At 43.8% G+C, this 14,470-nt stretch overlaps 1 protein-coding gene across 3 annotated transcripts in view; it reads left to right on the plus strand.

The window, feature by feature from the left end:
* The window catches only part of NCOA6 (nuclear receptor coactivator 6), a 44,806-nt gene that overhangs the window by 21,857 nt on the left and 8,479 nt on the right, over positions 1-14,470 (plus strand). For 2 of the 3 annotated variants that reach the window (XM_083873541.1, XM_083873542.1), the window contains exons 9-13: positions 571-717; positions 1,638-2,757; positions 8,457-8,578; positions 9,456-12,419; positions 13,968-14,036. In XM_083873541.1, coding sequence (XP_083729667.1) covers positions 571-717; positions 1,638-2,757; positions 8,457-8,578; positions 9,456-12,419; positions 13,968-14,036 — 4,422 coding nt within the window. The remainder of the gene's footprint in view (positions 1-570; positions 718-1,637; positions 2,758-8,456; positions 8,579-9,455; positions 12,420-13,967; positions 14,037-14,470) is intronic. The other variant, XM_083873543.1, reaches the window with a different exon arrangement.

Consider the following 14,470-nt stretch of genomic DNA (forward strand, 5'->3'; position numbering starts at 1 on the left):
ACATGCGGGCCTCAAAGAATTCCTTGCTCTTGCAGTAGGAATAGCAGAGTTACTTGAATGAGCAGCAGGTCTGGACGTACTGAACTGTGGGGTTCCTCAGCCTACTCTGGGATGAAAAGACCATTTGACTGTGTGCACTGATAAGGAGAGTGTGCCTGGTGTGTCAAAGTTGGTGAGAGGAGCACATCACTAACAAAAATACCAATTATTTCTGTTTGTTTACATGGAATAAATTAAGGGTGTGCAAAGAAATGCAGTAGACCAGAAAGCAACAAACCACATTACTTTAGTTTCTAAAAGGTCAAACGTGGACTTTTCACCTTCTCTGGGTAGTAAGTTTTCTACTTAAATTATAGTTTGAAATTAGTCATAGTAATTTGTTAGACAAAATTATTGCACAGGTAAGAACTATAAATGTCTTCAGTGGATTTTGTATATTGAGAAAAAAAAAATTCTGCCTAAACCTGTCATATGACAACACAGACTCCAAGGTATTCTCCAATTATAGATTTTGTCTATTTTTCATTTCCCATTTTCCATACTAACTAATCAGAAAATTCTCATGTTCAGGAATGCCCAAGCGGCTCCCCCCGGGGTTCCCTGCAGGCCAGGCTAACCAGAACTTCCTGCAAGGTCAAGTGCCCTCCACAGCTCCAGGAACACCAGGGAACAGCGGAGCGCCGCAGCTGCAAACCAGCCAGAGCGTGCAGCACACAGGTCTGACTGCAGTGGGGCCTTCCTCAGCTTTTTCCATTCTCCATTTGTAGCACATGATGCCTTTTCCTGTGTCACATGGGTCCCAAGCCATTAAACTCCTGCCATTAACAGGGAGCTGCTGGCTGGGGCTGCAGCAGCACTCTGGGTGTAGCTTATGTTTCTCAAAACCCAACAACTATTGATGAGAACTGCAGGTCTGGGCTTCAGAAGCAGCTGTTGAGAAATTGAATGGAAGGTAGCACTGAAATTTGGAGGCAAGGGGTAATAAAGATACAACACAAAATGAACCTCTTGTCGAGGAAAAAAAAAGTAATTATCTTAGAAGCAGAAGAGCAAAATAATGTTGTTCTACTTTGAAAAGATTATAAGATTATTTATTACTTCCTTCAAAAATTTCAGAAGTCTGCTTAAAGTGTGAAGATGAAATCTTTAATTCACAAACATCTGCCTCCATTTAACAACTCAATTATTAGTCTTTTGGCTGGATTACAAATACCCTGATGATGTCATTTCATCAGTACTCTGTGTGCATTTATTCTTTACCCATTATAAAGTAACCTCAGGGTTTGAAGCTCATTTTGATTAGGAATTCCTCTGCTGAGTTCGGTGACATTATGGAAGATTTTCAAACTTAGGTGTAGATAACAACTGAAATTAAGTTTCTGTTATGTCTTCTGCAGTGGGATACAGGAGAAGTACCAGTCCAAGTGTTTATTTTGAGATGTATGATGTTCTGCTTTGATAACTAACATGTACCTATGGCATCAAACTTTGCATCCCGGGACTGCAAATATATGAGATACCCCAGTTTATTGGAAAAGGGAGGAAAGCAATTTTGGAGACTCAACATTTAAAGGTGTGAAAACTCTTGCATCACACTATTTCGTTTCTTACTGGTATTTTCTTTTTATTTTCTTAAGGTGGCCAAGGATCTGGACCTCCTCAAACTCAGATGCAAGCAGCACATGGCCCACCAAATATGATGCAGACCAATCTAATGGGACTTCATGGAAATATGAACAACCAGCAGGCTGGTGCTAGTGGGGTGCCACAGGTTAACATGGGCAACATGCAGGGACAGCCTCAGCAAGGACCACAGTCCCAGCTTATGGGGATGCATCAGCAAATAGTGTCCTCTCAAGGACAGATGGTGAACATTCAAGCTCAGGGATCACTGAACCCTCAAAACCAGATGATACTTTCTCGAACTCAGCTCATGCCACAAGGCCAGATGATGGTGACACCTCAAAACCAAAATCTTGGTCCCTCTCCCCAGAGGATGACCCCACCCAAACAGATGATTCCCCAGCAGGGACAGCAGATGATGTCCGCACACAATCAGATGATGGGACCTCAGGGCCAGGTCTTGCTACAGCAAAACTCCATGATGGAACAGATGATGACCACTCAGATGCAAGGAAATAAACAACCTTTTAATACTCAAAACCAGTCCAATGTTATGACGGGGCCAGCTCAACTGATGAGAGGACCAACCCCAAACATGCAAGGAAACATGGTGCAGTTCACTGGGCAGATGATGGCACAGCAAGGCCCTGTAAATGGGAATCCTTCTCAGGTGATGGGAATTCAAGGGCAAGTTTTAAGACCCACTGGACCTGGTCCTCACATCTCTCAGCAACTTGGAGATACTGCGACCACAACAAACAACGATGGGAACTTGACACAGATGTTACCTGAGGTTCCTGTGCAGCAGCCAAACATGGTGCCTTCTCATATGCAAGGAATGCAAGGAAACAACAGTGCTTCAGGGAGTCATTTCTCTGGCCATGGGCTGCCTTTCAATACAGGGTTTAGTGGAACTCCCAATGGGAATCAGGTTTCCTGTGGGCAGAATCCTGTGTTTCCTGTCAATAAAGATGTGACGCTCACAAGTCCGCTCTTGGTTAACCTACTCCAGAGCGATATCTCAGCAGGGCACTTTGGTGTGAACAGCAAACAGAATAACCAGAATGCCAACAAGCCAAAGAAGAAGAAGCCTCCAAGGAAGAAGAAAAATAATCAACAGCTAGAACAAACAACGTAGGTTTAATATTACAGTGGTTTTTATAAGGGGCATGAAGAAACTCCACAGGCATCTTGTCAATATTTTATCAGCAAGTAATGGGTGAGAAAGGACTTGTATTTTATTCATGTTGTAGCAGTTTCTCTCAAGAGTCTGTCATTGGAATGTTTGTTCAAGATTAAAAATGACATGCAAATATCCAAACTCAGTTATAAACCCAATTCTACCAGCACTGTTCCTTACCTTTATTGGGTGAAGGAAGTTTAGCATGTGGCCCATGGTGCCACAGCCCTTGGAAGATGAGGCTGCCTTTATTAAGCAGTCTGACAGCCACAATCAAAGGGTGGGAAGTACATTCAGAAGAACTAGAAGCCTCTATATAACATGTGCAGGACAGATTTTGGGGGCTTGTTTCCCGAATCACTTGCATATCTAGACACATTTCTGCCTGGAATTGAGCTGGACTTCTCTTAGTTGAAGCTGCAGCTAGAATTTATGGGGAAGAATGTGGTACTTTCTGGGTATGAGATAAGCAAATCCAAGCAGTGCTGATCCTCCTGGCCTAGCAGAGATTAGGAAGGGAAAAAAACCCTACAGCTCTTGAGAGGAAGAAGGCCAATGGAAAATATTGAAAGATAATGAATGAATGTGTCTTTTTAGTGAAAATACAAGATTGCAGAATCTCTTCCTTCCTTGGCCAGCGTGTTCTTTCTTGGCCAGCTGTCCTATAACATTTTCCATTGACAGTTCACTATCATCCAGCACAGGGTAGTAGCTGCTGCTGCTGTGTCATTTTTCACCTCAAATGGTGAAGGCAGATATGCTTTATTGAATTATTCTAATGCTGCACATGAGCCCATGGGGCATTAAGAGGAATCCACCTGATGGTACTTTGGGGGATTATTTTTTCAATCAGGGAAAAATGGGAAAATTTTTAAAAATTTGCACAGAAAATTGTAACACAGAAATATTCAAATATCAGAATTAAATTTCTAGAACCGAACAAAATGGTGGCAATAGCACATGAAGCTCCTGGTATTGATCTGGTTCCACCAGTCTGGCCCTTTTGAATAATCATGGTTTTAGCCTGAAGTTTATGCTGCCTTTCCTAGGGACACATGTTCAGTTCAGTGCAAAGAAAAGATGACATCAAGTATTAAGCAGCTGTTCAATATTTTAGCTTTTCCCTTGGTTATTCAGTGTGTAGCCCCAGTCTGCATTTTCTTCAGCATCAAGATTCCTTCGAGAAGATGGAATTAATAACCTCATAGGCATTTTAATTGTGTACTAAAAAACTCATCTATAGCAAGTGATCTTCTGTGACAATCATTAATTGGCTTAACTAGAACAAAAATAAAATGCAGAAATGCTGTAAGGTAAAGCAAAGCATGCTAATTTAATAGGCTTTAGAAAAAGGGTTTTCAAGCCTCTGCTGTATAGTTGTATACAGTCATGGTATGGCTTGTCAGATCCTCACTGCTGCTGAGTGATCTCAGATTACAACTGGAGGAGGACGCAGTCTGTGGCCAGATGTGGAAGCCTGGGTAAAGTAACTTGGCCAGCATCAAGTGTGTATGGCCAGTCTACAGCTTTGGGGTGACTTAAAAACCTAACACAGACACCAGTTCCTCCAGTCCAAATAGATTCCAATAAAATGATGGTAAACCACTGCTGTAACAAGTGCCTTGCTGTGGAAGTGACAGAGCATTCAGAGGGAGCAGATGAGTTGGCACTGCCTTCTGAAAAAAGATCTATTAATCATTAAAGAAAACTGTTATGATTTTGTTTTCATTGGTCGTACTGATGAGCACCCAGCCTCAGAGTGACCTGGGAATATCAATAAATGTGTCTTCCTCTGAGAAAAAAAAAGCTCTTCCTCTGAGCTTGCAAACCTCACAAGACTATTTGCTTATTAAAAAGTTTTCACAGTAGAAGTCTCAACTACAGGTTTTCTAATGAGCTATGACAGCTCAATTCCAGCTCCTATATAAGGCTTTGAATCAGATTTTGGTGTAATTAACAAAGGAACCAGAATGTTGTTCTGATATGGACAAGCATTTTGGTTCTACGTGGACTATATCAATACTTGACCCTTGCAGAAGCACTAAGAAGGGAACTGTTCTTAAAAAAGTTCCTGAGTTTATTCTCCAGGAAAAAGAGGGAGACTGCAGTGAAAGCTGGCTGTAACACCTTCCTGCCTCCCTCACTCTCAGCTTCCCTCACATCATTGAGCAAGCTCAGTATTTTCCTGCCTTGGAATTGGCAGGAATGAAATCCAATTTAGATCACTTTCTCTTGCATAAGAAGCAAATTGGATGCTTTTCATCTCAGCTTCCTCTCTGTCATTCTTCCTCAGAAATTTTAGGATTCAGAGCAGCAAACCTTGTGTGGAAATGCGGCTAATTTGATAAAGACCTAAAAGTAATTTCTGAAAATAATAACATAGTAACAAAAGTACAATTAGTAATATGGATTGCAGTCATGTTGGAATATAAACAGGATGAGTGAGCTATTGAAATAGTTTCAAGAATTTGCTTAATTGAACAACCTTGCATTGAAATGAAACCCAGGACATTTTGGTTGTTGAAAAGTATTTGCATCTGCATGCTGAACCTGAAGACTGTGGGTAATGGGGTGTAAACTGAGGAACAAGATGCTAGATGAAATGAGACTGTGGATAAAACAGGTTGGTTAATCCTATTAAATCCATGCACAAACAAGCAGTTGTTTAATGTTCCTCTGTGCACACACCATGATTATTGGGTGCACTGGTAGAACAGAAATAACCCACTGAGGGAAGTCATTCTCAGTGCTGCCATTCAGGTTGCAGTGTCCAGTGCAGGTGGTGACAGCACTGCAGGACAAAGAGGCTTTTTCCAATCAGACTCAGAGGGTTTCACTGCAGGTCCGGGGGTGCCAGTCCCTTGGCAGAGCTGGGAAAATGCCCTCACTTAGCAGCAGGGGAGGAGCCTCTCTGTACCCCCAGAGCTAATGCTCCTGGGCCTGGCCAGGCTGCCACACCTGTCATTTTAGGTTTGCTCTCCTTATGACCCAGCTGCCACCTTCTTTGGTTTGGTTGGTTTGGGTTTTCCTGGAGTTCTTGCTCTACCCTGATGAGGAGTTTGTATCTGAAGAGTGTACTTCAGAGTGCTGCTGGTAGAGCAGAGGTACTGCTGATGACAGTCCAGACTACCTGGTATGCAGTTACTCTTATGTAATTTTTATACATATAGAGTAATAGAAAAGAAGAGTAAATATAGAATGTTTTATCCCTCACACAAGCATCTTGCTATTCATATTCTGGTTATTTTTCAGGAGTGGTTGTTGCTAAACATGCCTGGTGAATTTCAACCACATTTGAGATTTAGTTGATGTTTAAATTTTCCAGCAATGATAGAAGCAGACTTTCTTACCATAGCTGCTCTTTGCTGGCACACCAAGCTCAGGTCTGTTCTGCCGGACTTTCACAGACCCATTTGGCAGGAGGTGTTTGCTAAGGATCCTCTGTGCACCGGGTTTGTTTTCTGGGTTAAACCTGTCTGTGCAGTGATGTTGTCTATCAGCTTTGAGCTGAACTTTAACTGTAGCATTTTTAATCTCCCACCATTGTAAATAAATAGCAAAATTGATAAGTGTGAGACTGAATTCACAATTTTAGGCATTCTTTCAGTTGACATGGCTGGCACCTGCACCAAAGGCTGCAACTCTTCTGGGTGATTTTGCTGCCAGAATTTTTGTTTATTTGTGGCTGTTAATATAATGCTCTGGGGCATCTCTCTGCATTTTGCCAGTTTTCATCAAATTTATTGGTGGAGGCATGTAAGCCTACACCACTTGCATCACAGAAATTGGTGGTGTGCTAGATTAGACACAGCATTGCACTCCAGGTGCTTTCCTCAGTAGTACTTGCCCTTAGCAGCAGTGGCTGGAAGAGTTCTGTGTTTGCCCTATTTTCACCTTTCTTCTCTCTTGGTGTATGTTCTCTCCAGTTTTGACCCACAAAAATTCAGGGATTTCCAGGCACATGCTGCTTTTTGAATGTTGATTAGGTAGTTGATAGAACATTAGGACAGGCCAGGGTGTCTCCATGGATGTCTACAGCTTTGGGTCAGCTGTACAGATGCCAGAAACTGTTATTCTCAAGTAAATTGAAATAGGATAGATCTCCCCACCATTATGTATTTCAAATTCTTATTTTGCTGAAAGTGTTACTTTTGTCCATGGCATTTCTGTATGATTCTGCCTCTCTTTATTGGCAGTGTACTTTTTTTATGTGTTTAATTTTAGTTTAGAGCTTTCCTTACATAGAACTTCCTGTAACCTTCATATATTCATAAAGATGATAAACAGTTTAGTTCTCCTACTCTTCATCCCTCTTTGTTTTACATCCTCTGACCATATATATTGTTCACTATAGAAACTTGGGTTTTTCTAAGTCTAAAAAAGCTGTCTTGATTTTGTCAAAGTATTGGGCATTGAGTCTGGACAATTTTAAATTGTCCTAGAGAGTCTCCTGGAGCATCAGATTCCTCAGGAGAAGGACTTGGGAGATGCTGATGGATAAAAAACTGAATGTGACCCAGAAATGTGCACTCACAGCCCAGAATCCCGCTGAGTCCTGGGCTGATTCCCCAGTGTGGGCAGCAGGTCCAGGGGGATTCTGCCCCTCTGCCTCATTCAGGTGAGACCCCACTTGCAGAGCTGCCTCCAGCCCTGAGGCACAAGAAGGACACTCCTTTGGAGAGAGTCCACAGGAGACCACAAAGATGCTCGAAGGCCTGGAGCCCCTCTGCTCTGGAGCCAGGCTGGGAGAGCTGGGGGTGTTCACTTGGAGAAGGCTCAGGGACAGCTCAGAGCCCCTCCCAGTGCCTACAGGGGCTCCAGGAGAGCTGGAGAGGGACTGGGGACAAGGGATGGAGGGACAGGACAAGGAGGAATGGCTTCCCACTGCAGGGTTAGATGGGATATGGGATGGAAATCTTCCTTGTGAGGGTGATGAGGCCCTGGCACAGAGTGCCCACAGAAGCTGTGGCTGCCCCTGAATCCCTGAAGTGTTCAAGGCTAGGCTGGATGGGCCTTGGAGCACTCTGGGATAGTGGAAGGTGTCCCTGCCCATGGCAGGAGGTGGAATGAGATGGGCTTTAAGGTCCCTTCAAACCCAGACCAGCATGTGATCACTTACAGAGCCCCAGTACCACAAAGGTCTGTGCTCTGGAGGGTGACTGCAATGCCTGACATGTCAGTGCCATTGTGCTGTGATGTTATCAGAGGTCTTGGATACCCTGAGTGAGTCACTTTTGGGTGCAGTACTGGAAGAAAAAGTTCTACCATTAAAATAAATTAAAAATGCATCTAACTGTGGCACTTGCTTATCCATACAGATGTTATAGGAAAGCCTGTTTACTTCAGTTGAAATATATATAGCTCTATAATTTGAAATATCCATTGGCATTCCCTTATTTATGAAGCTCAGATTCATGGTAGAAATAAATATTTAAGATCAACAAAGCACTAGGCAACTTACTTCCTTTTCAGTAGTACTTAAGGCAATCACTATATTCAGACCTGGTGTGTATGTTCCAGTCTGGCATCAGAGGCATTTCATTGGGTTATTCCAGTTCTGTGCAGAGTGCTAGGAATTAATTAGTTGAGCACTTAGTTATAGAAGCAGAAATCAAACACTGATGGATCTTAATTGCAAATATTTTTCTTTCAGTTCTTCAGAATCACGTCCAGCTGGCCTGGAGGAGAGTGATCAGTCATCAATGTCTGGAGACCAAGGAATGAATTTAGATAAGTCAGGCCCTAAACTCTCAGATTTTGCAAGTAGGCCACCAGGTAGTAGAATTTTTCTGTGATTATCTGCATGTAATAATCATAGGAGAGCTTTTAACAATCTTTGTGACAGTTCTATTTTATTTATGCTATCTTACATTCAAGTTCAAATCTTTTTTCCTCCTAGTAAGTAATTGGTACCATTGTTTAAGTCTTTAGTTTAGCTCAAAATTAAGAGGTGTCCTCATTCTCATTTATCATCCTGCAGGTATCATCCTGAGTACTGTAGCATTATTCAGCAGTAACATAACTGACAAAAAAATGTTGTATTTCTAGCTGTAGCACAGACTGATGTCTTAAAAATTTAGCATTGATAAGAAACAGTGGTTGTAGTTGGAATGATCCTTTGCATGTAGAGAGGATTAAATCTAAAGTCTGCAATAGGATTTATATTATAACCCACATGGGGGGTTCTTAGCATGTTTTTGGCCAAGTAACACATGACAGATTCTACTTTGTACTCAAGAAAATGTCAGGTCTGTGGCAGGTGTGCTGGTCCATGACTCCTGGGAGCTGCCAAACTCTGAAGTTAGTTTTAAGGAGTAATAATTAGCGAAAGTCCAGCTCTGCATTTGTCAGTGAAAGGAAGCCCATGGGTAGTTCCAGAGACTTGTCAGGTGGTGTGAACCTGCATTAGCTGATACAACACACTAAGAGATCTCCAGTTAAATCTCATGCAAGTCATAAATTAAGTAAAACTATTTTTATGAATTAAGTAAAATCTTTGGCTTTTTTTGTAAAGCCTGTTTTGTTAATGTGACTCTCATCCAAGATAAACAGGCTCCAGGCTGTACTTTCTATCCAATCCTGTTTGCTACAGAAATTCTGGTTTCTCTGATCTTTGGTTGGTTTTAATGCATGTGTCCTCCTGTTGCCTTAGGTTATCCATCTCAGCCAGTGGAGCAAAGGCCACTTCAGCAGATGCCGCCTCAGCTCATGCCACACACGCAGCAGCCCCAGCAGCAGCAGCAGCCCCAGGCAGCCCCCCAGACACAACAGCAGCAGCAGCAGCAGCAGATGATGATGATGCTGATGATGCAGCAGGATCCCAAATCAGTCAGGCTGCCTGTGCCCCAGGGGGTTCACCCCCCGAGGGGGCCCCTCAACCCAGATGTCCAGCGGATGCCGATGCAGCAGAGCGGGAACATGCCAGTGATGGTGAACCTCCAGGGGCCTGGGCCAGTGCCTCCATCTCCTGACAAACAGAGGATGGCCCTGCCAGGCAATCCTCCTCTGGGAAATAATGCAAGAAAAATGGTTTATCCAGATAATGTACAGAATCCTTCTAGCTCACCCCTCAGAGAGGTGTCATCAGTATCCTCTCTTCCAGAAGGAGGTGGAGCTGAGGGACCTCCAACATCAGGAGCTCAGAATAATGTGACATCTCATTTAGTAGTTTCACAGAACCAGTTAATGCTGACAGGACCCAAGCCTGGACCATCCCCACTTTCAGCTGCCCAAGGTGCAAGTCCCCAGCAGCAGTCTAGTTCTCTATCTAGTGCTCTTACACACCATTTTCCAAATGTTGCTGCCCCATCACAAACTTCAAGGCCTAAAACCCCAAACAGAGCTAGCCCAAGGCCATATTACCCTCAGACTCCTAATAACCGTCCACCCAGCACAGAACCCTCAGAAATCAGCCTGTCTCCAGAGAGGCTCAATGCTTCTATTGCTGGTCTGTTCCCTCCCCAGATCAATATTCCTTTACCTCCTAGGCCTAATCTCAATAGAGGATTTGATCAGCAGGGTCTGAATCCCACTACTTTAAAGGCCATTGGACAAGCCCCATCAAATCTCACAATTAACAATCAGTCCAGTTTTACTTCCTCACAGTCGCACAAGTTGGAAGGTGTGGTCATTAATTCAGGCAAACAAACCAACGCTGGAGGAACGAAGAGAGCAAGCCCAAGCAATAGTCGAAGGTCCAGTCCTGGATCCAGTAGGAAAACTACACCAAGCCCTGGCAGACAGAATTCAAAAGCAGCTAAATTATCACTGACAACTCAGCAGAATCCACCTCTCTTGCAGAACGTGGAATTACAGAGAAATTTAGTGGCTGGTCCCTCTTCTTTGCCTGTGACCACAAGTTTTCAAAATAACTCCATGCTAAATAACCAGAATCCTGCAGTTTCTGTACCTGCTGTGACTGGCATTCCTGAAGACAATAAGGAGAGCCTTAGTGTGCCTCAAGATACTGAGAGTCAAAGTACACAAGGTGTCCAAGGTAGCAAGGACCAGCCCAGTATGGAACTGAAAGGTGTTCTTACTCCAGAGGTGAAAGTGCTGGTTCCTGAGGAACAGACAAAAAAAGATGGGCAAGCCTTAGATAGCAGTAAGCTCCCAGTCATGGAGGAAAGTAAAGCCATGGTATCTCCAGCTATGAGGGAGGCACCAACTTCTCTAAGTCAACTTCTTGACAATTCTGGAGCTCCTAATGTGACCATTAAGCCCCCTGGGCTGACTGGTCTTGAAATGGCACCAGTAGTTCCTACTGGTGAGGAGCTAAAGAAGATGGCTATCATTCCTCCACTGCAAGATTCATCCTTGAGCAAGGAGCCATCTAATTCACTCAGTCTGCCTCAAAATAATGAGCCCTGTCCAAACCCAGGGCACCAGGAACTGGGAGAAGTAAATGCAAGCATGGCGCAGAGTGTTCCCCCAGTAATGCAGAGGCCTGTTAGCTCTTCTTCTATTTCAGGTCCTTTACCCCCCAACCAGATAACAGTTTTTGTGACTTCCAACCCTATTACATCTGCCGCTAATACATCAGCTCCGTTGCCATCCCACTTGCAATCTGCATTAGTGTCCACTGTTGTCACCATGCCCAACGTGGGGAGCAAAGTGATGGTTTCGGAGGGACAGTCAGCAGTTCAGTCCAACACCCGGCCGCAGTTCATCACACCTGTGTTTATAAACTCATCCTCAATCATCCAAGTGATGAAGGGCTCTCAGTCCAGCACGATTCCAGCAGCCCCCATGACTTCTAACTCGAGCCTGATGCCTCAGTCGGTTGCGGTTGTTGGTCCTTTGCATATCCCACAGAATATCAAGTTTTCTTCTGGGCCCACTCCTCCCAGCACCTCATCCACCAGTCCCGTGTCCAATACTCCCACCAGCAGATCACTCGTTCTGAATCCCTTGGCATCTCCTGTCCAACTGCCTTGTTCCACTCCAACTCCTTCCAGTGTTCCTCCACAGCTTCCTGCTCAGCAAGCCAAGGACTTCAGCCCGGAGGAGACTTCCCAAGTGGCAGGGTCAGGTGAGCAGTGTCCTGTGCCAGCAGCCCAGTCTGGACCTGTTGTTTCCCCTCTGCTTACAAGCAGCCCGGGATCTGGGAATAGACGCAGTCCTGTTTCATCCAGCAAGGGAAAGGGAAAGGTAGACAAGATTGGCCAGCTCCTGCTGACTAAAGCATGCAAGAAGGTCACTGGCTCCCTGGAGAAGGGGGAAGAGCAGTATGTTTTGGATGGAGAAACAGACGGTCAGGGACCAGAAACGTCGGTCCCAAATAATATGGGAACAGAGCAACCAGCAGAACTCGATAACAAAAGCGGGACACCTCCAGCACCCAGTCTTACAAAACAGAGCACTTCTGGGCCCGGCAGCTCGAGCCTCAGCCCCGCGGCGGCCGCTCCCTCCTGCGCGTCCCCGGGCGCGCCCCCGAGCACTCCCGCCCCCGGCGCGCTCCTGGCCGCAGCCCCTCCGGCCGGAGCCCCCGCGGCAGCGCCGGACCCCGCGGGCCCCAGCGCCAACGGCGGCAACCCCGGCGGGGGCCCGGAGCCGAGCGGGAGCGCCGGGGCCGAGGAGAAGCCCGCAGCACCCCCGGAGCTGCTGCAGAGCGCAGGTGAGTGCGGGGCTGCGCGGGGCAGGGGAGAGAGGGAGCGAGGTGGCTTCGGGAAATCCCAAAGGTTGCTCTCCGTGGCACTGCAGCCAAGGCTGACATCTGCTTTTTTGTTTGTAACAGCTGAGTGATACACAGGCTTGTATTTGCCAAGATTCGAGTTCCAGATGATTTACTTCGCTTTCCATTTACTGCTTCAGTGGGGTATCTGTCATGAACATATGATTCTGTAATTTCATGTAACTGTTGGAAACGAGGAGGAAAAGTGGATGTATCAGTAATGACAAATACTTGGGGTCCCTTTTATAGTGGTAGATACACTGGTATTCTGCTTTGGTCTTGCTACAGACTTCTGATTTTGTAAATTATTTCAATCGATTGACTTAATTATGATATTTTTAATTAATCCTAATAATACTGTTTCCCTCTCCGAATAGCCTTCATCCTCTAGGAAAATTGATGAATAACCTCCAGAAGAGACAAAAAAAAATCCCACACCAAACCTCCATTTGTCTAGGAAAAGACTTAAATGGTCCTTTCAGAGAAATTAATGAATAAGTTAACCGCATTCAGTTTGAAAACAAAAAATACCTTTACATCTCAGCTTTGATATTTTAATTTGAGCATCTGGCAGACTTTATATATGACATTGATGGTATTTCTTGATGCCATTTTTAATTTATTGAACCTGGTGTGGATATAAGCCTATCAGTCTTGAAGTGAGCGGAGTGAGTGTTGTGCTTTACAACATGAATTAGATGCAGAAGATAAAATCTCAGATGATAAAATCCACAGAAGTCAGGGGAAGTGAAAACTTCAGCCTCAGTGTGACTTTTCCCATGGCTGTTGGATGTCGTAACTGTAGGCCACTGGAAAATGGAAGCTTCCTTTGAGCTTCACAGAAGGAACTCCGACTTTCTAGGAAGTGATAGTCATTATTTAAGCAGGAATACAAAACTTTTTGTCTTCGTGTTCTCTGTAAGTTCGCTATCACATAGAAGACTAGAGAGCATTAGCCCAACAAAAATTATTTTTCCATCTGATTTTTTTACTTGGCAACCTAAGAAAGGTTAACTCATTGTCTTATTGCCAAAGGCCTTCAAGGGCAACTCTGTAGCATACTGTGCACTTTAATTGAAAGAGTGAGGGCATTGTATCCTTAAAAATATACTATTTTTTTTTCCCAGAATCCCTGTTGAAATGAATATTAAAAAAAAAAAGGAGACTAAACTATTGAAATTTTAGGATTTCCTTTAATGTCACAGTCTGCTGAAAAAATGTTACCTTTAAAAATGTTGTTTATGATACTTCATTTCATCACTCATTCGAGTTTGAGAAAAATGGCTTGGGATAGTTTTGGCAAAGTTTGTTTTAAAAAGGGGAGGTATGTGTGGTGGGAGGGAAGTGGAGGGTAGATTAAAAATATTGCATCTGTAAATGGCAAAGTGCAGTCAGCTGGGAGAGAGAGCATTTTGTACCAGCCTGATCACACAACAGGAACTCTTTTACTCCCTTTGACAATAATGTTTTTTCCCTCCACTTTTATTCTAGCATCCTCTCAACATTTAACACAGAAAAAAAGTTCAGTTGCAACATCAGAAAGTACTGTTCAAAGAACAGGTAAATCTTCCTTTGGAAAAGCAGAATGGAGGTGAACTAAATCCTTTATGTTTGGAACTGAAAATGTACTTATTTGAATGCATATTCAGTCGCCACTAACACACTGGGTATATTGGGGGTTGGGTAGGGTTTTTTATTATTATTTGTGCTTTTGGGATTGTTTTTCTTTGCTAGTTACATTGTGCTTTGGAAGTTTCCAAAGCCTTGTGGGAAATTCAGGATGGAGTCAAGTAAAAAAAGAAAAATCCCCAAGGGAGGTTTTAGATATTCCATGATAAATTGGAGGGACTGGATTTGTAACAATACATTGTGTTTAAATTTGGAAATTCTATGCAGAAGAACTAATAAGAGGGGTGTTTCTTTCACTGTACCCTTCTGAATAGAGAAATATGTTTGTGCCATGCTGGGAGTGTGCTTTAGAGTTGTAGTCTTTT

Source organism: Zosterops lateralis, assembly GCF_965231275.1.
Source record: "Zosterops lateralis genome assembly, chromosome: 16".
Lineage (NCBI taxonomy): Eukaryota > Metazoa > Chordata > Aves > Passeriformes > Zosteropidae > Zosterops > Zosterops lateralis.